This window comes from Tachypleus tridentatus, chromosome 13 (genome assembly GCF_004210375.1).
Source record: "Tachypleus tridentatus isolate NWPU-2018 chromosome 13, ASM421037v1, whole genome shotgun sequence".
NCBI classification, from domain to species: Eukaryota; Metazoa; Arthropoda; class Merostomata; order Xiphosura; family Limulidae; genus Tachypleus; species Tachypleus tridentatus.
Window position 1 is genome coordinate 38467213 of NC_134837.1, and position 27229 is coordinate 38494441.

Genomic DNA, 27229 nt, shown 5'->3' on the forward strand with positions numbered 1-27229 from the left:
TTACAAAATACATAAAAATAGCATTTTTTTTACTTCTAAACGCTACAGAACCTACTATTATTCGAAACATGAATATGCTTATAAGAGTTCCGATTTTTAGCAGTGGTGCACATTCATGAACAATGAATGTTACAATTATAAACAAAATCCCATTATACAAATATACAGATTTATTAAATATAAACAACGTTTAATGTTACATAATAAATATTTAAAAATAAGATTGTCACCATAAAAATTCATATACTAATGTTGTGTCACAGAATATTTCGAAAAGTGAGACACTAGTATAAACAAATCTTTGTATTCCTCAAAACAGCAACAAGTGGCCAATGAAAAGTGATTATCGGCCCCTGGCTGGTTAAGTTTAATTAGTTTAATGTCACATATAAATGGTTTCCGATATATGTTACTTACTGTTTGGCTATAGAAAAGACGGAGAGAATAAAGAGAAACAAAACAACAGATGTATATGGACTCACACACGCAAACATAAACACGTGTCTATATAATAATTTGATAAATTGCAAAATCTGAAACATATGCTAGCCAGAGTAATGCAACAGGACGACGTTAAAGAATGTATAATCATATTTTGAAGGCCGCACCTTCCACCCACGTGATCAAGTTTAGGAGCGGAAAGACGGAAGTACTAAATCAAGTAAAACCTTTAAAATTGTAAAAGGTAAAATGTATATTTAGATACAAAAGTTATTACACTAATAAATTGACTCAATGAATAATGAACTACCAACAATGGGAAATCGAACAATTGATAGTTTTACGTGATACTTACTAAACGAAACTAATGAGGTCGTTCTGTACTAAACAGTGAGATGCTGTAAACGTACATGAATTATCAACACTTGAACGTACAACAATTAATATTATTACCTGGTACAGTGAGATTATGGATAACGTACAATAGCTAGAGAAAAGCATTATTGCTAAAAATGACCCAAAATACTAAAAGTGTTCATTATTTTCTCGTTAAATAATGAAATATAGTTAAATTTCAGGTGTAGTCATGACAGTTCGGAAAGGTCGTAGTATTCTGTAAAACGTATAATTTACAAGAGGTAGTACCTAGTATTGAATTCACAACAAAAGTAAATAATCTTAGTTGTTAAAATACAGCAAGTTTTGTTTGTTTGTTGATAAAATTAAAGGTATAGAACCATCTATGCTTTGCTCACTCCAGGTATTTTTATTCTTACCGTGTTAAGCCTTCAAATGAGACATCAATGGAAGAGAGGGAGGTAAAATGCCTTTCGTGAAATATGTGTGAACTGATGGATTTTGTTTGAGAATGTTGATAAAGATGAAGTAATCTATTATACCTAATGAGCTTTCAGGGATAAATACAGTCTTGAGCAAAACATATTTTGAAACAAATAATATCATTAACGCTGTTTACCTGGGATATTGATGTTATATTAAACATCTACATATGTAAGTTATATAATAACTCAGATTCTACAGACATCATAAACGATTTACTAGAGAAGCAAAGAATTTTATCAGACGCCTGTAGAAAAATGCATACATAGTTCAGCATTTCACATATCACAGCAAAACATATATAATGAAAAAATGGAACTTGAATTATTATGAATAGCGACTGTAGCGTTATATAAATTCGTACAAAACATTCAATGCTACGTTGGTCCTTCTCATAATTTAATAACGCCTATGCTGTCGATGAGGTTATTGATGAAATCCATTGTAATTTTTTTGAACTTGTCACTAGAAGAAGCTACAACTCAGTTACCGTTCTCAATGGGAATACATTTTGAAGATTTTGTGGATAGTGACATTGTTATCCTCGAACATAAAGTTATTACAAGATCTTGCCTTAGCATGTGCATAAAAATATCGTATTTATGTTACGTTGATATTTCTCTGGAAGATATAAAGAGCAATTTTTCCACCATGATGGATAATTACCTAACCATGTACTGCACCACTTCCTGTGTGTGGGAAAGACAGTCTTCTCTTATTTGTTCTCCAGAACAAGAATCCTATAATCATCTTCAAGAAGTTAGAAATAGAACTCATCTGTGTCCTAACTATAAGTTAAGAGGCTCTTACCCAGGTAACACAGTGACGGCGGTGAATTGTAGTTATTACTGGTTTGCAGACAGCTTTTCTTGTAAAATAGCTTTGGTAAGTCTCTTGTTCACTGTTCTAATGGGTACACTTGAATGAACGTGTTAATGCCATTCTTATTTCAAGTTGTTGCAAGATTTCTTTGGATTTTAACGTTTTAACCCGATCAAAACACGGTAATCTCGAGCAGTATTTTTTCAGCGTTCACCAGTAAATTTTCCTAGAACAACGTTTTCTGTAGTCCGATGACGTGAAATTTCAATATTCTGGATACAATACACTGAGGTACCGTACCGTTCCAAAAATGCCCATTTTTCGTTTCACATCATTTTTGGACAATTGAACAATTTTTACGCCCTTATAACCTGTAGTACGTCATGACGCACGACTCCACTCCACGTGAAGAGAAACTGTTTGAACAAAGCATCGATCAGTTTCGAAAACGATTATACGAAGAGCACAGTCTTATATACAAAACGTGTGTCTGTCCTTTGGCAAATAAGTACTCAAAACAATTTACAGAATAACAATTCGTACGTGTTTGCCTGATCATATGCTACCTTCTCTGTTATTGCTCAAGCATATATTCAGTAACTAATGTGTGCATGTAGACAATAACATCAATATAGAACAGTAAGCAAACATTTTGACCAAGATTATAGCATAACAATGCATGATGTTGAAAACCATCATATTAAATTGTAGTAATAGGACGGCCTGCATGAAAACACATAAAAATACTCCAATTTATGACAAGTATGACCGGTAACTGTTGAATTGCTAAATGTTTATAAAAAAGTAAAATAAGAGTGTTTGTTTGTTTTGAATTTCGCGCAAAGCTACTCGAGGGCTACCTGCGCTAGCCGTCCCTAATTTTGCAGTGTAAGATTAGAGGGAAGGCAGCTAGTCATCACCACCCACCGCCAACTCTTAGGCTACTTTTTTACCAACGAATGGTGGGATTGACCGTCACATTATAACGCCGCCACAGCTGACAGGGCGAGCATGTTTGGTGTAACGGGATTCAAACCCGCGACCCCCAGATTACGAGTCGCACGCCTTAACCCACCTGGCCATGCCGGGCCAAATTAAGAGTGATAAGAAGCTTACAATTTTGAAAAACATATTCTCAACTTATACTAAAGCAAACGTTGCTTGTAATTACAACCAAATAAGAAAAACAAAGAAGCTTTAATATTTAACATTTTATGGTATCATTTCAAATTAAGAAGTTATATAGTACTAATATAAGTAATACTATTATGGTTATTCGAAATTAATTGAAGTATTTAAGCAAACTAAGTTGAAAAGTTTGAGTTTTTTAGTATTCTTCATTACAAACGTTTTGCAAGGAAATAAGTTTACTACACAATAAGTGAGTACGAGGTTAACATCTTTAGGTATATATACATATGTGTTCATTACAAACTTTCACCTCAATTGTTATATTTAGTAAAAACATTAATATATATAGATATATATAAAAACAATGGGCGTGAACAGAGTAACTGTTCTAGTGTCCCATAGTAAAAGCAATAAGTTTGACTTATACACCACATGTGGTTTGTCGTCAGAGATTTTCATGTCAGCAAAGTAATACACCGGAAGACATTCCGTCAACACCCATTTCAAAATAGATTTATACGAATGGATTATCTATAATCCATTCAATCTGCCTTATTCTGTGATAGTGGTACAGCGGTATGTCTGCGGACTTACAACGCTAGAAACCGGGTTTCTATTCCCATGATGGGCAAAGCAGAGATAGCCTATTATGAAACTTTGTTCTTAACTTATGAAAGGCTTGTATTTGGTATTACAAGAAAACCAAAATAAAGGAGTTAAAAATTCATTCTTGTTTCATCAATCTAATAATGTATATTTTTTAAGCCTCTGTATTTATAACCAGAAAACACCATAGCACAATTAAAAAATGCATTTAGTTTGTGGTTTTTAGTAGCATAAGATAATTTGTATAGCACTATGTAACGAACTGACGCAACCAGAATTATTTTAAAATACATGTAGCCTATAGAAGTCTCTAATAATTATTTTTAACAGCAGTGTTTGTTTGTGATAACGCACAAAGCTACACATTGGGAGAGCGCTGTTTAGCCTACTATGGGTATCGAAACCGGGTTTCTAGAGTTGGGAGTACACAAACATACCGCTGTGCCACTGTGGGCTTTTTAGTAACCTCTTCGAAAGTGAATTAAACGATTACAACACATAATCTTGTTTAAAACAATTTTAAAAATCAATTAAGACCAGTGATTTAGAATAAAACTATTTCTCACTTGACTTTAAACAATTAAATATGTTATTATTGTTGTTTAAATTAAGATTTTTTACAACGTTAGTATAGAAATAAAATTAAATAATTTTAAACATGTGAATTACAACACATCTAATTCTTCTTTTACCAGTGAAAATAAATTAAATCGATCCAGTCTACTTTTGCATTGAGTGTTATTTTTGGAAGGAATCTTTTTTGACAGTCTTTCTATGAAGTATTTTCATAAAGTTCGCATATACCTAACTTCATAATACGTACGAAAGTCCCCCGCTAGTACAGCGGTATGTCTCCCGATTTACAACGCTAAAATCAGGGGTTCGATTCCCCTCGGTGGGCTGAGCAGATAACCATTGTGGCTTTGTTAAAAGAAAAACAAACAAACAATACAGACGAAAATGCATGTTTTAGACGTTTGTTAAGAACCAAAAACTTATATAAATTTTTAGAGCATACGAGTTGTCTTAATTTTGAAGTAAAAGCATATTTAAACGTTTTTCATCTTCACATAAGTAATGAAAGATTTATGACTGAGTTACAATGTTACGATATCACCAATTTCTATCGACAGTGTTACGTCATTATTTATTTTGGACTAGTTTCCAATTTATTATGTTTCGCATGTTAACGTATTACTATTTCAAATAACTGGAAATTTGAATTTAGAAGTTAATTAATTGTTAATATGTATCAAATTTATTGTATTTGCCAACAAGATTAATACACATAATTCCATTTTCTAACACAAATATGTTTTAATGTATAAATATAAAAACAATACAATTTATAGTAACGGTTATTACTAATAGGGTTATGGGTTATTAATAGTTTTATAAGCATACAAACAATACCGATTCTTATATCCGTTCTAGAACTGAATATTTTATCGACGATCCAGATCCACGACTAGCAAATTAATTCTGAGTTGATACTGTTGCACTTTGCTTAAGCTAACAATGTCTTTCTTGGCTGGCCTCACACCGATGAGAAGCTCACTTCTTACCGAAGAAGATTTTAAATGTATAATAACCTCTGAAGTAATTCACTGAAATTGAACGGTTTGTACTGTTTGAAATCTATAAAGTCCATGGCCGAGTTCTGTAGTTTTCCGATTAATAGGTGCCAATCACAATTATACCTTCCTATGCCTATACTTGTAGCTGTCCAATAATATTATCCTTGTCTCTCGGCGCGCTGTCTTTTGTATAAGAATCACGCGATTTTTTCAAGTTTCAATAATATTTCAGCGCATTCTTGTTAAAGAAATATTGTTGATTCTCACTTTCAAGAATCTTTTACAAATTTTGAGAACAGGCGAGACTTGCACAATACGTCACAAGCAAAAAATAAAACTGCATAGAAACAAGAGTAGGCACTAAAATAAATGTACAACAGTAAACCTGTTACAACAGAGAGATAAGGAGATTTCTCGTAAATAAAACTATTCCGTTTTAATTGCGTTTAGCCTGTAAAAAATAAAAGAAACGTCATTTTATTGTTTGTAACGCTTTTCGAAATCTTGCATAACAAGGCATCCTCGCTGTAACAATATGATTCGAAATCGATTTCTCTATTCTAGATATGAAATATTAATGTTCATGAACGTTTTTAACAATATTGAAAATAATTCTGTAGCACCAGATGGCATTTTGTACAACATTCATTTTATATTTTCCACTCATATATTTTAGAAAGGTGTAAATGTCACTGGCAAAACATTTATATGATTTATGATAATAATACTCATTCTCAGTTTTTGTCTGTCATAAAATAGCACGCTCACAGAATTGTCGAAATGCGCATGCGCTCACGCATAATTTAAACAGGTGTAAATAAAAGGAAGTTGTAAATATACTTTAGTAGATATTTTGTACAACAAAACGTTAAAAGTTTATCAACGTGTCTTTAAAAAAGGTATAAATTTAGGTCGTAGAATAAAATTAAAGTTTGTTTACTCATGTAAGTACGCTAACGTTTAGGCCTAACTAAACTAAAGCAAAAAATGTACACAAGTTACAATGTTAATTTATCTATTTCTCGAACGTAGGACGTACTTAATAAAGGCTTAACTAATTTTAGGCCTAAAACAAATATACGTAATAGATTTCGGTGTCTGTGATTGGAATTCACTTGTATGATTCTAGAAATTTTGCATTTGAAAAAGTACTGTTGTATTAAATAGTTTGCGGACCTCCGCTGTATATACATACATATTATATTATTTATATCAGAGTAAATAAAGGTGAAAAGTTGATATGTCATTATGAACAGTAATGTTTTCAAATGTTAAATTACGACTAATTGTAAAGCATTTTAATAGAGAAGTCATCTATGTCAACACTTAATGTTTCATGTTAAAAGTGTTATCCAATTGTAATTTTCTCTTTCTTGACAAATAACTAATCTATGATTATAGAAACCTCATTGCATTTGTTCATGGCAACTTTATCTTTCTACATTTGTATACAAGTGCATTAACCCAGAATGTTAAAAATCTTGTTCAAACACGTCTTTACGTTCTCGTCCTCTGAGTGTGCACAAGGAGATTATAATGGAATTTAGAAACATGCACTTATTCAAACTAACAGCCTCTTCTTTGTTAATTTACTCATAACGTCATGTTTGTTTTAGTAACATGGATGGGAAAAATACGTTTATAGCTAACTTCTTTCTGAGAACGTAGATATTCATATACTGAGAGTGTGAGGAGAATAATCTTATCAAGCTATATAAGGTCATAATAACACCATTTCCTCGAAAATAAAATAGCACTAGGTACTTCTAAATTACTACGGTCTTCTTTGGAAAGCATACGTCTTTATATAGTAATAGTATCATTTCATAGAAATAGCAGCAGTTATGAGTATTAGGAAAGTTCAAGCTTGCAATCCGAAATAACTAATTATTTTTCATTTTCACGTTTTATTCAAACCAACGAGATAGATTACTGCACAGTTAGTTAAGATCTACTCAAAACTTACAGTATTTACGTATATTGGCTTTAATTTTCTAAATAGCAGTAGGGTGTAACTTGAAGCTTGTATCAGGGATGGAGGATAGGAACGTTAGAACAAATATTGTGATGAGTTTCTTGTTTTATTTACTCGTTGGAAATCCTTTCGATGGATTCCGGCTCAAACACACTTCCTAAATAAACGTTTATATGGACAGTTTGTACTAAAGTTTTCAGTTTTTGCTTGGTATTGAAATCACGTCTCAGGAGAAACAGAGCACATTAGTATGTTGTCTCACTGTTCTGCACTTAAGTAGTAACTGGCGCTCTTAGCGGTGCCATTAGTAACGTAGGCTGATCAGGTGAGAAAATAAATTAAGTATATTTTTTTGCATTAAAAGAATGGTGCTATATAATAACAACCATATGATTTTACAGCACAGTAAAGGTCGTAATACAATGCAATAAGAAAATATAATTTCATTCAAAAGCATAACGATATTTATGCCTAACACTGAGTTGATTCTAACTATTTGCCTAGAATTTCGTGTCTATTATTATTGCTAATAGAAGTTTTTCATTAAAATACTTAAATGTTTGGATTTACAATTAGAATTAAATTAAATTCAAATGCTAAACAAAAATCTGTTTATCATGTGGCCTGATTAATCTCAAAAACGTACTTGTACGTGTACTGTGGATTTTAAGTATAAAAATTAAAATAAGTTTTCTACTGTAATTTTTATGAGTTCTTTCAGTAACATGTAACATTTAAGATGAAATAAATGTCAGAAATTGTGAATAGTTTTTCTATAATCCCATTTAGTTTGTTTTTTTTAGAATAATTTGAAATTACACATAAGAAAATTGTATTTTCTAAGATAAGGATTTTGTTACTTACTGAACCGTAGATTACTTAGTTACTAATTTTTTATGTTATTCACTAGTTTCAGCAAAATGTTGCTACAAAAAGAGGAGCTGGAACAAAAACACCTTCATCTAGTCCAGATTGTTGAAAGTGAAAAAACTGCAAAGTGGCAGTATACACAGCAGTGTGAAGAACTGACCTGTGAGATTAAAAAACTACGAGCTGAGGTGGGTAAATCCCTGAAGAGCACTGGATGCGGATGGCGTGACTTAAAAGTTAGTTCTACTGTATTACATTCATATGTTTTATATGTGAATTATATTTGTTTCAGGATAATTTAAACGGGTCCAGCATGGCCAGGTGGTTAAGACGCTTGACTCGTAATCCGAGGGTCACGGGTTCGAATTTCCATCACACCAAACATGCTCGCCCTTTCAAACGTGGGGGTGTTATAATGTTACCATCAATCCCACTATTCGTTGGTAAAAGAGTAGCCCAAGAGTTGACGGTGGGTGGTAATGACTAGTTGCCTTCCCTTTAGTCTTACACTGTTAAATTAGGAACGGCTAGCGCAGGTAGCCCTCGTGTAGCTTTGCGGGAAATTCAAAGACAAACAAACATTTTAAACAATATTTCGTGAAATCGTGAATGATATGTTTCGCCAAAAACAAAACTGCATTAGGTAAATGTTTCATACCATCTAATCCTATCGACCTGACTTAACTTGGCTGACATCAATAACAATATTTTTTAAACTGAATGACTTAGAGTAACTGCAACGCTGAACTTTGGTATCAGGTCAGTGAAACAGAATGTAATTATTCCAGATATTTCTTTTATTTATTATATTTGTAGTTGTAAAACGTTCGTTCAAAACTTTTGCGATTTTTTGCGTGTCCATATTGTGTCCTGACACACAGGACTAATGTACTTTTTTGTATACGCTACTGTAAGTCGTAATGTATGCTTTGAAAGAACCTGATATTTTCTGAGAAGTATATTTAAATTTAAGAGGTTTTATATCTGAATACCTTTGCATGTTCGCTTCTTCATTCGTGGGGGCTTTATTAAGTGATGGGATTCACTATTTTTTGGTAAAAGAGTTGGCGGTGGGTGGTGATGGCTAGCTGGCTTCTCTTTAGCCTTGCATTTCTAAAGTAGGGACTGCTGGAGCAGATAGTCCTCGTGTAGCTTTATTAAAAACACAAACAAACGAAGCAATGCTAATTTATTTTCATGTAATCATTCATTCACACAGAGTAACGTACGCTTTAACCTAGATACATTATATCAAAGAAGTATGGACAGAGCGTAGGACAAAATTTAGAAACATTGTACGAACAATTTCAGTATAAAGTCAGAATCTGAAACGTTGTATGAACATTTTCAATATAAAGTCGGAATCTGAAGCGTTGTGCAAACAATTTCAGTACATAGTTAGAATCTGAAACGTTATACAAACAATTCCAGTATAAAGTCAGAATCTGAAACATTATACGAATATTTTGAGTATAAAGTCAAAATCTGGAGCGTTGTACGAACATTTTCAGTATAAAGTCAGAATCTGAAGCGTTGTACGAACAATTTTTGTATAAAGTCAAAATGATATTTTTCATGTTCATAAAGAATGTTTGCTTTGGAGGCAAATAATACAAACGTTAAATTAACTGGTATGTTTAGTTAATATATTACTGATTGTGCCAAAATCTGTCATATTAATTGGCGTCCAAATAAAGTAATGGAATGGTTATTATATCATCAACATTATTTAAAAACTCCGTTTTCATGGTAATACGGTTTATATGCAAAGAATATATTACCTCTATTATTTCATTCTACTTCATGCTTCGAACATGGCATGAAGACTGAACAGGTGTCCACAAAATAACCAATAATGTAATTTGAAATCTGTATTTTAATCTCTAATATTTAATACAATAATCAAACTTACATATATCTTTATTAAAATTTTCAACATGGAGGCTATTTATTATGCTAAGAACAGAAATCCATTCCACACAATCTGTTATATTTAAAATCCAAATTTACGAAGCAAACAAGTGTGACATAAAGTAAGCTTATATTTCCGTGATTGATAGTAAATCCTTTCGGTGAATTCGTTAACGAGTAAACATTGTAAATTAGAAAGTGTATATACATATATATATATATACACAAGAAAAGAGTAATCGTAAATCTTCTTTATTACAAAAATGAATAAAGTACACATTTTTTCCAGTTGGGTGCGCTAAAGAGAGAGTGGCATCTGACGCCTAACAGCTCAGAGGAAGAAGAGAGTGATGAAATAAAGAAAATTAAAAAGGTAATGTTCTCTTAGCATTCTATAAATACTTAATATAATAAATAATAAATACTTTGCTGTCTTTGTAGCTAATGAGCAGCTACGAAACTGTCGACTGTGTTTAACCTCCAAAGTGTTCATGTCTAAGTCTCCCGTATTAATTTTCCAATTTCATTGTTAGAATATGTTAACTATTCAGAAACGTGCAGAGAGATTTACTTTAAAATAACAAAGAGAATCACGGTTTGTTCAAAACCATTTTTGGATGTTGTTAGTTATTTATAATATTTTGAGGCTTTAAAACCTAATGCACTACTTGTTATTAGTTAGTATATTGTTTTTTCGCTGCTGTTTATCATTTTCCTCGGTACAGCCACCAACTTAACTAATTTGTCTTCATTAGACTAAAAAGTACAACTTTTTTCCTTTCTTTAGTGCAGTAATTGGGTTATCAAATATCACTGTAGGGAAATGCCATCGCTTTTAATAGATGTGACGACAATAAATCAATATAATTGTGTCATTTCAGGGGTAAAATGAGAGCTTGTAAACGTAGACCTCTTTATTTGTCTGTCGTGTTAAAAAGAAATTGTAGTAGCTTTGGAAGATTCTAAAATCTAATTTACTTCCATGGTATGATTGCTTGACCGGATATTTTCAAGTTAGGCATATTACATACATAACGTTTGTGAAGAAGAACTGTTAATCATATCCCACCTAGTGCTATGATACCAGAAAAAAAATGTGTCAGTATTTAATTACCAAGTGTGTATGCTATAAAATTAAATCCAATAATTCTGAGTAGTTTCGTAAAGTTTTCTTCAATACTAATTTCTATCTTTCAAAAGAATGAGAATAAGTGTACGTATCTAAGAAGAATCGAAACGTCTTATTTCCCTAACTTATCAGCTATTTGCCTTTTGACCTTTAGTTGGCTTAATCTTCGACCACAGGTCGAACACAAAGAGATAGTAATACCAGTTTAATATATTTATTTACCATATCTAATGTTTACCCAAAAACTTTAAAATATTACATTCGAGTCAGTAAGTAAAAAATGGTTTTACGATTCGTTGAACTTGAAACAGGTACAGGAATCTACAGTCAGGCCTAAAATTCACACATTTATAGTTTATCGTTTGTTGTATGTTTTTAATTGGTTTATTTTCAGATATTTATTGAACATTTATCAAATGTGATCTGCTTTATTCTTCTTTGATTTATAACTAATTGACTAGAGGGAAGGCTGACAGTCATTAGCACTTACTACCAACTTTTAATCGAATAGTAGGAGTATATAGTTACTCTTATAACACACATACAACTCCAAAGGGCGGAAAGCAATGCTTGTCTATGCGGGTTTTTTTGTTTGTTTTCGACTATGGGAGTATAATGGTAGACCTGCAGGTCAGTGGTCCAGCATCCTAACCACAGAGCCACATTCGGACCAGTTATCTATTGATCTCCACTGAACCAAGGTGACTTGTTGTTATTAATATTAAATTTATTTGAAACGCATTATTTGAACTACTTCAATCTTAGTAATTGTATTAGTATGAGTTTTACCAAGTTAATCAGGTTTCTTTAATATTTATATAAATGGTTAAGCGCAATTTTATATAAACGTTATATACGTGCTAATACAGCGATGTTTCGCAAAACACGTGAGGCGCATCGTCAAAGAATTCAGCACCTTTATATCTAATTCACGATGAATTCTAGATATTCGGTAGTGCAATCAGCCACGGATAGTCTTATAGCTGAGGAGCTTATCATAATATTACTGAGGAAAGACACTACTATATTGAGAATGTTAAACAATGTGGAGACAAATACATTGGTATACTGAGAACAGTAAACAATGTAAGAACAAATACATTGGTATACTGAGAACGGTAAACAGTGTAGAAACAAATGCATTGGTATACTGAGAACGGATAACAGTGTAGAAACAAATACATTGGTATGCTGAGAATGGTAAACAGTGTAGATACAAATACATTGGTATACTGAGAACGGATAACAGTGTAGAAACAAATACATTGGTATACTGAGAACGGTAAACAGTGTAGAAACAAATGTATTGGTATACTGAGAATGGTAAACAGTGTAAAAACAAATACATTGGTAAACTGAGAACAGTAAACAGTGTAGAAACAAATACATTGGTATGCTGAGAATGGTAAACAGTGTAGATACAAATACATTGGTATACTGAGAACGGATAACAGTGTAGAAACAAATACATTGGTATACTGAGAATGGTATACAGTGTAAAAAAAATACATTGGTATACTGAGAATGGTAAATAGTGTTGAAACAAATACATTGGTATACTGAGAACAGTAAACAGTGTAGAAACAAATGCAGTGGTATACTGAGAACGGTAAACAGTGTAGAAACTAATGCAGTGGTATTCTGAGAATAGTAAACAATGTAGAAACAAATACATTGGTATCGGTAAACAGTGTAAAAACAAATACATTGGTATCGGTACACAGTGTAAAAACAAATACATTGGTATACTGAAAACGGTAAACAGTATAGAAACATACATTGGTATTTTGAGAAAGGTAAACAATGTAGAAACAAATACATTGGTAGAAAAAACAATACTTTAGAGTCATTGTAATGAAGATAGACCTGTCTCATTATGCCTTTGGTTGGTTTAAATATGTTTGATAGCCTACGTCCAGGTATAGAGGAGTGTTTGCGGAAAGTTCTTTTTTTAAGCTGAATGGTCTAAAATTGTTATCATTCGAGCAAACGTATTACAATAGATATCGTAAAAGAATGTGCAGTCACATGATAGCACATCATTTACAAAAGAGACAGTATGTCACATGGAACTTTTTTTTTTGTAAAGTTTTCTATCGTATATATGGTGACTTTATTTTAATTACATTTTTAATGCCCATACCAGTCGTCTTAATGATATATTTTTCCTTATATTAAACTTAATTTTTATTCGCTTCTTTAATTATGTTCTCAATATTTGCCCTACATTATTTAGTTGCGTCGGATTCAGTTGGTTTAATTAGATGGTTCTTGCTCTTATAAGATCTTTTATATCGGACTTACATTATACTTCATTCAAATTAGAATAAACTGTTTCTCGAACACAAGGCTATATTAATAACTCAAATAACTTGTAAAATCACTCATTTGTCATTGCTATGCTCGGTTGGTTGAAAGAGTGTACTTGGATATTAAAGTTTTTGAATGAGTTTTTTTTTTCCACAATTTTTCTGAAGACAGAATTGTTTGTTTTTGTAAATAATTTGAAAACCTTATACGATTACACGAATCAACTGTTTTCTCAAGTAATCGTTTGTTTTTTTCATCACCATAAAACCTTCCCTGAGATTTTACCCAGGTGGATTAGTTTCGGCTTTAGTCTTGTCGTTCATGGTACGCTTTACGAGCTCTTCCCACATACTAAAACATAAAATCCAAGACCAAGTTACTTTCTTCAGACTAGAGCACCTGACGCATGAAATAAAACCTCTAACCGAAGCTAAAATATGTTGTTTTGTTTCGTATAGATATTTTTTCTTCTTTTTTTAGGAGTTGGACTTTAAGAACACTTCGTTTTTTCCTGTATCAGGAGTGGCCAAACTTGCTTAATGTTAGGTTACATGGATAAACTTCAGATGTTTGAGAGCCACAAGGCATGAACAAATATTACACACACGTGTATATTGTTACATGCACATTGTGTTACATAAATTTTATATAAATATTAAGAAATACATGTACGTAATAATATTTATTCATGTATGTAATTTTTAAACTGTTAATTTGTTTTAGTTTCAATAATCACAAAGTACACACATATATATACCAAATGTTTTCAAAATCCTTGGTAATTATTGTTTTAACTATATTGAGCGTATTTAATGCGGTAATGAACTGCGAAAACATCTAAGAAAAATATGCAAATTTACATTTTATTAACATTAAATGAGACTGCCGAAAATAAAAGTAAAAGGGGCAAAAACGGATATTTTTAATGATATTTATTTGTCTTAGTAAATATCTGGTCAAAACATGGAGGAAAATATGTAAAACAATAAAATTAGAGATATTTTAATCAGATACCACCTTACAAAATTTTAGTCTTATCATAATACTGACACAAACAGACATTGATACAATTATCAGGATAGTTACTGCTAGTAGAGGTCTTGTGAGTTTCCATTTTGTTTGTGAGTCGTTGAAATTCCGGCTGATATGTTGTCAAGGCTGTACGAATTAGCTCCGTCAGGTGTTGATTTGTAAGGATTGCACGATGCTTCGACTTCACAAACTTCATTACAGAGTACAGTTATTCACAGCAGTATATTGTTCTGAAAATTGACATAGTCGTACACTGGTTTTCTTCACTTCAGAATATTTTATTTCTGGAACTTGCTTCCAGAACTCAGTTGTAGAATGGAATTTATGGATCATCTTTAGACCCAGGTCCTTCTGTAGTTCTATTAGTTCCATTTCCACAGCAGATGATTCTGTAACCAGAGGTTCGAGAATTGGACAACCATCATTGATCACATCAACCATTAATAGATTTACAAGAAAGGCGAAACAGGGCTTCAGATTCTGCAAGTCCTAAAACATGTATAGGAAATTATCAAGCAGTCCTTGTAATTTGTCTTTGTATTCTTTCAGTTTGTGGTCTTTTGTTTCAATATCAGGGAATGTATTTACTCTCTTTTTGAGATAGGGAAAGTAACTGAAGTTCCTTCACAATATGTCTCTTTGAAAAAGCCTTATTTTATTCTGAAAGCTGAAAACTGTCTGAGTAAGATCAGAAACAATCTTATCCTTCTCATGGAGTACCAAGTTGAGAGTTTGTAGGTGATTCATTGTATCAGTAAGGTACATTAGGTCTTGCATCCAATCATCATTTCCCAGTTGAGGATAGAATATTTTCTTTTTTCAAGAAAAGTAATAATTAACTCCAAAGATCCACAAATATATTTAATACATTGCTGATTCACAGCCATCTCACAATACAGTAGAAAGAGACGTCACTGGGTTTATCTTCAGGCTCCAGTTCTTCAACAAAATGTTTGAACTGTCGTTGGGTCTTCTCATTTAAGCGTATGAAATTGACAATTTCAAGAATAAATTTGATAACATCTTCATACTTCAAGTATCTGGCTGCCAGGTGTTCACGATGAATAATGCAATGAACAGGGAGATACTCTGGGAAGCTGGAATCACTTTACATGAGTGCAATTAATCCTGCATTTTTCCTCACCATTGTAGGTGCTCCATCAGCTGCAACACTGACGAGTTTCTCCAGTGGAATATCAGCATTCGTTAAGGCTCTGTCAAGTGCATTTTTAATGTCAACACCACAAGTTGTTTCTTTTAGTGCCACTAAGCCCAACGTTTCTTCTTCAACAGTTACATCAGAAGAAACATAACGAACAAATACGGCCAGTTGTGGGTTCTCTTTAATGTCTGCAGATTCGTCAAGGGCTAAGCTGAATGGAAGGGAATACTATGAATCATTTTGCATTTTGCTTGCAACATCAGCACTGATCTGAGAGATACGTTTCTCTGTAGTGTGGCGTGAAGCTGGGGTTTGTGCTATTAGTCGCTGAAGTTTTGTGTTATTTGGATCTAACATTGCAACAAATTCAGATACATTTTTCTTAACAAATTCACCATTTGAATATGGGCGTTTAGAACGAGCAATATTCCATGATATAAGAAAACTAGCTTCAGTCGTTGTATCAACTTCCTTACTGAACGTTGTCAACAGTGTCAACTGGCTCTTAAGTGATAATTTTATCACAGTTAACTTGTTTTTCCGAAATTTTGATTTATGTGGATAATCACACGAAAAGTTTTTGTGACTTGTTTCATAGCGGCGTTTGAAGTTACTGGTTTTGTGATGACTGAGTAACACATTGCAGATAAGACACAAAGATTCACCTTCTTTAACGGTGAATGCAAAATATTCTTCTCACTCTGGCTTAAAATTTCTGTTTTCATCTTCATACTTTCACTTCTTAGAATTTGATGATGCCATCTTCCTTCTCAAAAATTTCACAGACACTTCTAAAAAATTAAAGTGAAAAGAGACAGTAAGCTCCAACACACGCAACGCAACTGAACTCTACAGCGCCCAATATCACACTAACACTCCGCTAACTTCACTGCCCGCAACACAGCCACACACGCCACAATCACTCTATCGCAAGCCACACCCACTAAAACTAACATTGTCAGCACTGGCTTGTATGATTACTGATTCTTCAGCACAATTCCTCTGTAATCCTTACCGATCTGAAATTTTTTTAATCCCTGACTCAATTATAGCATTAAAATTAGAATTTAAATTATTAACTATATTTGCTCACCATGAACATTAAACTTACGTTTCAATCCAGTGGACTCTCAGTTTATACCTGGTAAATAATTATAAAGCTTGAAAATTTTGTACTTACCTTTTATATTAATTGAGTTGCAAAAAGGTGTTCAGCCAACATATTTCCGCGAGCCGCACATTGTATGTCAAAGAGTCACGGTTTGGCCGCCCCTGTTCTATATCATTTATCTTTCTTATAACACTAAAGCTTCCCGCTAATACAGGGTTAGTCTACGGATTTATAACGCTACAATCAGGGGTTCGATTACCCTCAGTTGGCTCAGCAGATAACTTGATGTAACTTTGCTATAAGAAAAACATATTATAACTCTAAGGGCAGGGTTTTGATACCAGTAGTGAGCACAGCAGAAATAAATCATTATGTAGATTTGAGCTTAAAAATAAATATTTATTTTCCATGTAGTAATAATGACTTCTCTAGTTCCTGTTAATTTTGTGTTGCTGTTTTGTTAATAATTTCAAATTCACTCAATAAACAAATAAATTTCCAATTTATTTCAAGTTGTATTTTATTCATTTATTTGGTCAATAATACGAGTAATAAATAATATACACATTTTGTTCCAATATGAGTTGCTGGCTTCATAAATTCAACCTATACTTACAAAAATTAAACTTAAATCGAAACATGAGTTCTCTCATTATAAACCTTTAGACATGCCTTTAAATTACCGCAGAGGCTTAGGCGCTACTTCATTGTCATTGTGCATTTCTCTCGATCTCATTAATTTCTTGTTGTACTAAAATAGTGGTACCTTAGCTCAGTAGTTTACTTACTTTTGTTGAATAAAAATAAAAATATTTTTATTAATTACTGCTAATTCAATATCGTTTTCGAAATAACATCAGAAGTTTTGAAGTAGATGATTCAATTACTATTTCTTACAAATCACTGATTTAGGGATGCGAGTGAGACTTAAGTTACTTAATTGATCTGAAGATATTACTTTCCTTTTTGTCTGAATATATGTCCAATGAAGCTACACTTGAGGCAGGTTCTGATGCTGCTACAAGAGATGGGTTTTTGTGGTCCTAGTGTATCATAAAGGATTCGTTTGAGTCAGTAGTTTAACTACAATAGATAGAAGTAGTTTTATTTTTAAAAACTCAGGCAGTGGAGGTCATGTGCAAGTGGAATCTGTGCTAGCATTGTTAAAAAAGACCGTAATCTCGTTTGGGTGGCTTGACTGGTTTTATTGTTGAGATATAAGGAAGTTTTTTTTAAATAAGAAAAACAGGCAGTGAACATCAAGAACAACCGATGCCGGAATATAAAATACGCTGTCAAATTATGTGGGTGTCTTCTGTCATTTTGTTGTCGAGATACGATACAAGTGTCACAGAAGTTTTTACCACGTCAGCTTTTCTAGTTCTATGCTAATTCCAGGGTTCGTGAGATTTCAGAAGTGCAACCATACTAGGTTTTGTATAAATAATGATATGTTGACAGATAAAATATTTATTTTCGTAATTTAAGAAAAGTCCACTTTTGTTTTCAACTTTTTATAAATAAAGTATGAAGAATTTGATTTCTTGGTGTAGAAAAAACCAGCAATAGAATTAATGTACAGATATCAGTTTTACTCAGGTTTTAGGTTTATCATCCGGTTACAAGTTGATTTTTAATAAACTGATTTCACTTTCAACATTGTAACGATATTTTAATGATAGGATCCTATTCGTCGGAGATAACTAAGAGTTTAAACTTTATGTTCTTATATATTTGTCAAATTTGTTTTGTGTATTCGGTTTCTGTTATTCTTATAAAATGAATCTTTTCAAGGAATAATTTTGGATAGGTTTCCGTCACTAACATAATGAAGTCAATTTATTTGTTTGAAGCTGGAAAGAAATGAAGGTTAATATATTGGTTTTATTTTTTAAGAAACCACCAACAATAAAACGAGTACATTAACATAGGAATTTTGGCTGTAGAAGTAATATCTCTTTTAGACAGATACATTAGTGATGAGCAAAACTATACAGCATTTATAATCATACGTGTGGTAGCTATTATAATAAGAATAGGCTATATGTCAATATGTGCAATACCAATTAAAATCTCAAACACACTGCAAACAGCGTGTAAAAAAAAACTTTATAGGCACTTTAAACACACTGTTGAGTAGTAACAAAGCCATGCAAGGTAACAAGTCACCAACGTACTTGACAAAGTCGGTGGAGTGTAAACAAAAATTTCACAAAATACAAATTTGTTACTCTGACTGTCTAGCTGACTAACGTTGTTGGTAAAGCATAACTTTTTCCTGTCTTTACCTCATGCAAATTTGGCTAAAAATGTTTTCTTAGTTTTACTTATAACCCATGGAATAACAATAACAATTTTGCAACACTACTGACGAGATAACAATACATTAGTACCCATATTTTATAAATATGACCATGATCTGTGAGTTGCCAAAAAACATCCCACTCTCATATTACCACGAGCAGGTGTGCAATTACTTTTACGCACGCGCTACGTAATCAATCTGCAGACTTCGCAACTGGATAACAAAAATCTAAATTACATATATTCTCTACATCCAGGTTTTGACTATGATTCAACTTTTGAAAGTGACGTTTTCAGATCCGTACATTTCACTCGAGTGTTATGTATTGGACAAAGCAATTCTAACATAGCAGTAGTGCCTGAAACGTGAGTCTCTTACATGAGGACAAATGCTGCCACTTCGAAAGTCTTACATACCTTTGCTCGAGTGCGTTGGTCTGAAAACAAGAATGATAAGTTGTGTAAATTATATTTGCATTGCTTTCAAACTAAGTGTGACTTATTGACATCTAATGTTGTATTGAAGCAGTGCGATTTTTTAAAGTATTCCTTTCAATAAAGCAAAATTAGGGAAAAGGAGAAAATATTATGTTTAACCTTGAAAAGTCCTTGTCCAAGTGAAGAGAGCACTACTGTAAGAACAGATGTAAGATTAGAAACAATAATGGTAGATATGTGAAACAAGCCTTAGCCATTAATCTAGCCAAAGAAGAGGGCACCATCCTGACTAGATGGGAGAAAAAAACATAGCAAAGACATCAGAAATAAATAGAAAACATCGAGAGCTAGCTTTAAGAAAATCTACGGGAAGAATAAACCCAAACCCGAATCACTTTTGAGAATTAGTACCATAAAACCTACGAGAAGAATAGACCCAGTTACTATTGAGACTGAGCACCAACATAAGCTACGAGAAGGATAACTCACAGCCCAGTCACTGTGACGATTTAATACCAACCAAAGAATCAAATTTACAAAGTAAGAATGTGAGTACCAAAAATTAAGGAAACAAAGTAGGAGTGGGTGAGATAATATTACGTTACTTGGTGGTTTTTTGACATGACGCAACCTTAAAGTAGGTGTGGTTATAGCTTTGCCCATTCCTACTTCGTGTGCGTTTAGTAACTTGGAAATTGTTTAAAGTACATAAAGATGTATAGAGTTAAATTTCTTTGTTGTTAACTCTCTTTAAGCAAACAAGTATATAAATATATAATCAATTTACGCAATTCTAATAAAATGCATACATCATAAAGGACAGTGTTTGATGTCAGAAGTGGGACAGGATGCTCCAACAATCATACTTTGCTTATGGAAGACATAATAGTTATTTGACTGGTAAGGGATAGGCCAAAAGAATAGTATCAAAACTTCTGATTTTTGAAACTTAAAAACTCGTTAAGAATTTAGAAAGGATTAGCTTCTGATAAAACTCAATTCAAGTCTACATCTGGATTAACGTTCAAAGTAAAACCCAAGGTAGGAATGGATGGAACGATTTGAGGTTGCACTGTGCAAAAACCACCAAGTGTTGTAATATAATCTCACACATTCCGACCTCGTTTCTTAACTTCTTTGTGTTTCGTTCGTACTTCTCAACTTGTTTTATCTCAAAATGTTTAACACTTGTTAACCATATAAAGTTCAGTATGACACATTAAACTAGACATTACTTGTAGGATGGCTGATGTATTTTATACTAAGTGGTATTTGTTTTATGAAAAAACAATACGTTTAATTTAGTCACTGAAGTAGGGGCTACTATAATTTACGGACAAATATTAAATCAAGGAAAAAAATCGATGGAAGTCCATTGTGGTAAACAATACACAGTACACAATTGTAGTACACAATACACAGTACACAATTGTAGTATACAATACTTTTTGTTTGCATCTTTTTAGTAATGTGAATGAGTAAATAATCTAACCAAATACGTTGAAATGATTAAAGCGCATGCATTTATAACAGATTATCCACGATAAACCAGATTATAACACTATTCCAGATTGCTTGGTTAATTTTGTCGTATCTTTTTTTTATCAATATTTTTCTAAGATAAAATTTTCTGACCACAAATCCCCCCCTTCTCCCACAAACACACCAGTTGTACAGTGATATGTTTGCGGACTTACAACGCTTGAAACCGGGTTTCGATATTCGTAGTGAGCAGAGTACAGATTGCCCATTGTGTAGCGTTGTGCTAAATTTCAAACAAACAAACCTGACCATATTCCATAATTGTATAAACTGGAAACAATAAATGTGTGACTGAAGTGTCCTATGTCCTCATTGTGAGGAACCAAAACTACTTCAAAGAGGAAACACAAATATGCTTTATAGCTTTATTTCAGAATGGTACTTTTCCATAAATCCATGTAATACAAAATAACAATAAAACACATTGAAAAACAAGAGAAGTGATTTATTTTTCATTCAACTATCTATTGACAATAATTTCATTATTTTATTATTATTCTGGCTACTAGTACGAAGTAAGAATATATTTATTTATAAACGATGCTTGTATATGTATAAATGTAGCTGGCTTTCTTTCAAGTGTCGTTGGAAAGTATGTCCAAGTTTGTATTTTAAACAACAACAAACTAAAACGGGAAATTTAAAAGACAGATGGTTTTTTCGTTTTGTGACCACAGTGCTGAGCTTGTTTGGTGATGCTAAAGTGCTAAGATATGTATCACTGTAAGGAATCTTCATAATATGTGTCGGACGTTCAAGAAAGCATTTCGGAAAGGCCGTTAAATATGGATATACGGTTCGTTGCACGTGCAAAATTAATGCTTAATGTTTTTACGGCATATAATTGCCATAGTTCAACACGTGCATTAGAAGTTTGTTTGTTTGTTTTGAATTTCGCGCAAAGCTAAAAGAGAACCATCAGCACTAGCTGTCCCTAATTTAGAAGTGATAGACTAGAGGAAATGCAGTTAGTCATCACCACCCACCGCCAACTTTTGAGCTACTGTTTTACAAAAGAATAGTGAGATTGATCTTCACATTATAATGCACCTACAGCTGAAAGGACGAGCATCTTTGGAATGATGGGTATTCGAACTTGCGACCATGAGATTACGACTCGAATACCCTAATCAATGTGCTCATGCTGGGTCTTCTAGGAGTTATATACAAGGTATCCATTCTGCTCCAAATAATATACTAAATATTTTGTAACACTATGGGAGAAATCGTTGTTGACTTTTCTTGGTTAGCTTAACGCAATTCATTCTTACACGAATTACGTTAGTCATACGTTAAGCTGTGGTGTTTCCAGCTGGGGTAAAGCAGAATTCTGCAGCATGCTCAGGTATGGGTTTCACATAAAAATTGCCTACACAAGTGAGAACGAACCAACGGCTGCGTAGATTCACTTCCGGACTGTCACTCAAATATTCATACTGTTAAAAACATTAAAAAAATTGTTATTGCACTTGCAGTAAACCGTCTGTTTGGCTATCTTGCTCTACTCCAATGTTAATTAAAAATGAGCTAACGATAACGCCAAGCAGATTTCAGACAACAAAATCATCTCATGAGATATTTTTTCTAGTTCTTAACGCAGATATTCCTCGTGTAGCTTTGCGCGATATTCAAAACAAACAAACCAAATCTTAACGTTAAAAACTTTGATTGGTTAAGATACAATTTTCTCCAGTTTATAAGTGATTCACAACCTACTAATTATGTAAGAAATATGACATTATTATAGCATGTATTTCCAAGAGGTGTGTGCACGAAAATTGATAGAAAAACAAAAAGGTTCTAAAGAACGTCACTCACTTGTTCCTACGGGTAATTGAACCCGTCGTAGCTAAGTGGTTTGAACAGTGATGTCGTTCAACAACCAAACACGCTCAGGTGTGAGCGTGTTATAAAGTAACTGTTAATTCCATTTTTTGGTTTAAAGAGTCGAATATAGCCCTTGTGCTGGAGGATGCTATTGGCTAGCTGCCTTTTCGTTTGTAAATAGCTGGAAAAAACAAAAACGAATGGCTTCATTTGAACCCTGGAAGTCTCAGACTCGACCCCCAACTAACATACGCATGAGTGCTGTTTAGGTTAAAGGTTCTAATTCTATCTATTTCTTAACTAAATTAAATTGTATATGTCCTCCCCTTCATTCGGTCAGCGATAAGTGTATGGATTTACAACGGGGAAAACTCGGATTATGATTACTCGTGGTGGACATGACGAAGATAACTTATTGTACAGCTTTGTTTATTATTTAGCACAAATTTAATCAATCGACTTTCTGTACTGTGCCCGATACGAGTACAGAAACCCAAATTTTAGCGTTATAAGACCCAAAACATACGGTGGAGCCACTCCGGACTTATGTTCTAAAAGAAACAAAGAGCAGTTTATTCTATGTCATTAGACTTACAACTCATTATTTAAAGTGAATGATGTTTTTAAACTTATTCGTTTTAGGACATAAACCAATTTTTAAAGTGTCGTTAGATTAAAACAACAGACATATTCAGTTGTACATTTCTAGATGTATTAGCAATCCTCCATTTATTAAGCTGCAGCCTAAGAAAGTTTTCAAATATTAAGAATGCATAGTGCATAAGATATTGAAACAAGAAAATTTTAAGCCTAAAAAATCGATAAAACATCATGCTAAACGCTCGTATGATTCACTTTTCCTTTTTTTTAGACCATAATTAAAATTAGTTAGTGAGCTTTGTTTGATAGGAACATCCATTGAATTTAATGGATCGTATTTCACACGTTTTTTGTTTTGTTTGTTTGTAGTTACAAAGCTTCACAATGGGCAATTTGTTCTCTGTTCTTAGTGAAGTTTTAGAACTATAAACCCTCAAACTTACCTCTGAGCCGTAGGATGACTTACATAATGTTGTTATTAAATCGTATGTGTATACAACAACTTAAAGGCGTATGAATACATTCTTTCTCTTGTATGACTTGATTACTTGTTTTTTCATACAAAATAATTTTTAATTTGTTTAGAAGTAAATATTGTCGTGTCGAACTGTTTTCTAAAAGTCGATAAATGTTTAGTTTTAAAAAGTATCTACAGGTGGTATATCCTAATTATTAGCTACTTGTAAACGTTTGTGTAAAAATATAACATGTTAACATAGCCAGTAAATAAAACTTAGATTTTTATTTTTCATTTTCATTGTCCTTTAATGAAATTTCTTAATTATCTGATATATTTTGCATTAAATTTCCATTAAACATGTCCTCTATGATTCATCGGCGTCACCAGTGATTTTATATTTTTAATATTTTGTGTTTGAAGCGTTATTTCTAGCAACTACCGCAATTACTTGTTAACAATATGGTACTAGTGACATTATTTAACTATCAACCAGTGAAATTACTTGTTAACAATATGGTACTAGTGACATTATTTAACTATCAACCAGTGGAATTACTTGTTAACAATATGGTACTAGTGACATTATTTAACTATCAACCAGTGGAATTACTTGCTTACAATAAATATGGTATTAGTAATATTATTTCACTAGTAATCAATAGTTACTTACTCACAATATTTTACTAGTAACATTTCACCATAACCACAGGTGCTCGGTATGGCTACGTGGTTAAGGCACTCGACTCGTAATCTGAGAATCGTGGGTTCGAATTCCCGTCGCACCAAACGTGCTCATACTTTCAGCCGTGGAGGTGTTATGATGTGACGGTCAACCCCACTCTTCGTCTGTAAAAGAGTAGCCGAAGAGTTGGCGGGGGGGTGTTGATGACTAGCTGCTTTCCCTCTAGCCCAACACCACTAAATTAGGGATGGATAGCGAAGATAGCCCTCGTGTAATTTTGCGCGAAATTCAAAAACAGACAAACATCACCATGATAGCATAGAATCTCTCTTTAAACTTGTCTTTATATAAGGAGGGGTTCAAACCGTCTTAAAGATAAACTTGTTAGTAGATTATCCATTTTCTTATCATATTAACATTGATATATGTATAAAAAATGTGTATCTTATACTATGTGTTGTAAGTATATTAATAACTCTTTGATAACCTTTCGCTGTTTAAGTCCTGTACATTTCATGCTTATCAACAAAAGTAAGCAGCTCGTGTAATTGTTCATTCTAAATGATATGTCAATGAACAATTTTATATCGATTCACGATGTTTCCTAGGTCTTTGACTCTTCTGTCTTTGTTCCTGACAAATGATTTTAAAAATCTTCAAACAAATCTATTCCACGTAGGGTTTGTCATAGGTATGCCTCAAAGTTGTTGGACCTATTAGTCCTCATTTAAAATAGACTAACACAGGTAAATCCAATAAGTAAGGATTCGGTTGTTTGTTTGTTTGTTTGTTGGAATTTCGCGTAAAAGCTACACGAGGGTATCTGCACTAGACGTCCCTAATGTTGCAGTGTAAGAGTAGAGTGAAGGCGGCTAGTTATCACCACTCACCGCCAACTCTTGGGCTACTCTTTTTACCAAAGAATAGTGGGTTTTATCGTCACATTATAACGCCCCCACGGCTAAAAGGGCCAGATGTTTGGCGCGACAGGGATTCGAACCCGCGACCCTCAGTATACGAGTCGAAGGCCACGATTCAGGTGTATTTTAACTAGTTTATGTTAATTAATAGATGATATTAAAACTAGTTTTGCCCACGTCGCTAAAAACGTTTTAGGACAAAGGAATATAATAAATTATAATGTAATATAATATAATATAATAATAAGTGGCCCGGCATGGCCGAGCGCTTTTAAGGCGTGCGACTCGTAATCTGAGGGTCGCGGGTTCGCGCCCGCGTCGCGCCAAATATGCTCGCCCTCCCAGCAGTGGGGGCGTTATAATGTTACGGTCAATCCCACTTTTCGTTGGTAAAAGAGTAGCCCAAGAGTTGACGGTAGGTGGTAATGACTAGCTGCCTTTCCTCTAGTCTTACACTGTTAAATTAGGGACGGCTAGGTGCAGTGGGCTAACAACCAACGCACTTAAATTCCTGTTACGGAAACCACAGTGATTGCGGCCCCATGTTCCTTAATGGAATCGAGTGGCATATGATGATAATAATAAGTGGGCTAAAATACCTAAATTTGAACTACAAATATATAACAACTTAAATGTTTAAAAGATAATTCTTCGACGAATATTATTAAGTAATTTATACTGATCTGAGTGCGACTTAATAATTATATATATATTCCGTTAAGTTTTTCAATTGGTTCAATAAACGTTACCGAAAATTTCAGTTTAATCATTTAACCTCTTATAATCAAAACCAGCATGTCGGCTAAAGTTCTTTCACTACATTAATGTGTGAAATACAAAGTTTCATAAAGGGCCTTAAAGATAATTTAATATTAAATGTCTTAAATTCGAGCTTCTTATTTCTATTTAATATTTAAAAATGAAATTGTGTAAAAAAGCCTAGAAGTTCCTGATTTTCCATACAATCGCATAAAAAAACAGAAATATTTCGAAATCTTCTGAAAAGGTTGATAAGCTACAAAACTTTAATTAAAATACTTTCACGTAGCGATAAAAAATACTTTTCGAAAACTGAAAAATTCAGAGTAGGAAATAACGTGTTCATGACGGAAAGCGATTTGGGTAACTTAGTCATAACAGCGTCTGACAAGCATAAGAAACATGACCATCAACTAGTTGGAGGTAAGGTGTGTGTGTGTGTGTTTTCTTATATCAAAGCCATATCGGGCTATCTGCTGAGCCCACCGAGGGGAATCTAACCCCTACTTTTAGCCTTGTAACTCCGTAGACTTACCGCTGTACTGTCGGAGGGCTGGAGGTAAGGAAAAGTGGACTTGAATAGAAAAACAACAACAGCCCTAAATAGGAACAAAGAGGCAAATATTAATAACATAGTTTTGCTGCAATATCTATAGTAGAAAATGTGTTAGATGAGTGTTTACAGTTTAAAATATACAACAGTTATGTAGTGATGACAGCCATCGAGATAATTATTAAAATGTCAACATGTTTGGACGTTTCAGATTTTTCAAACGCATT

General features: G+C 33.1%; 1 protein-coding gene across 4 annotated transcripts in view; it reads left to right on the top strand.

Moving 5' to 3' along the window:
- LOC143237906 (ras-specific guanine nucleotide-releasing factor 2-like) overlaps positions 1-27229 on the top strand; it is a 270405-nt gene that overhangs the window by 150990 nt on the left and 92186 nt on the right. For 2 of the 4 annotated variants that reach the window (XM_076477647.1, XM_076477648.1), the window contains exons 3-4: positions 8303-8498; positions 10463-10546. In XM_076477647.1, coding sequence (XP_076333762.1) covers positions 8303-8498; positions 10463-10546 — 280 coding nt within the window. The remainder of the gene's footprint in view (positions 1-8302; positions 8499-10462; positions 10547-27229) is intronic. The other 2 variants (XM_076477649.1, XM_076477651.1) reach the window with 1 other exon arrangement.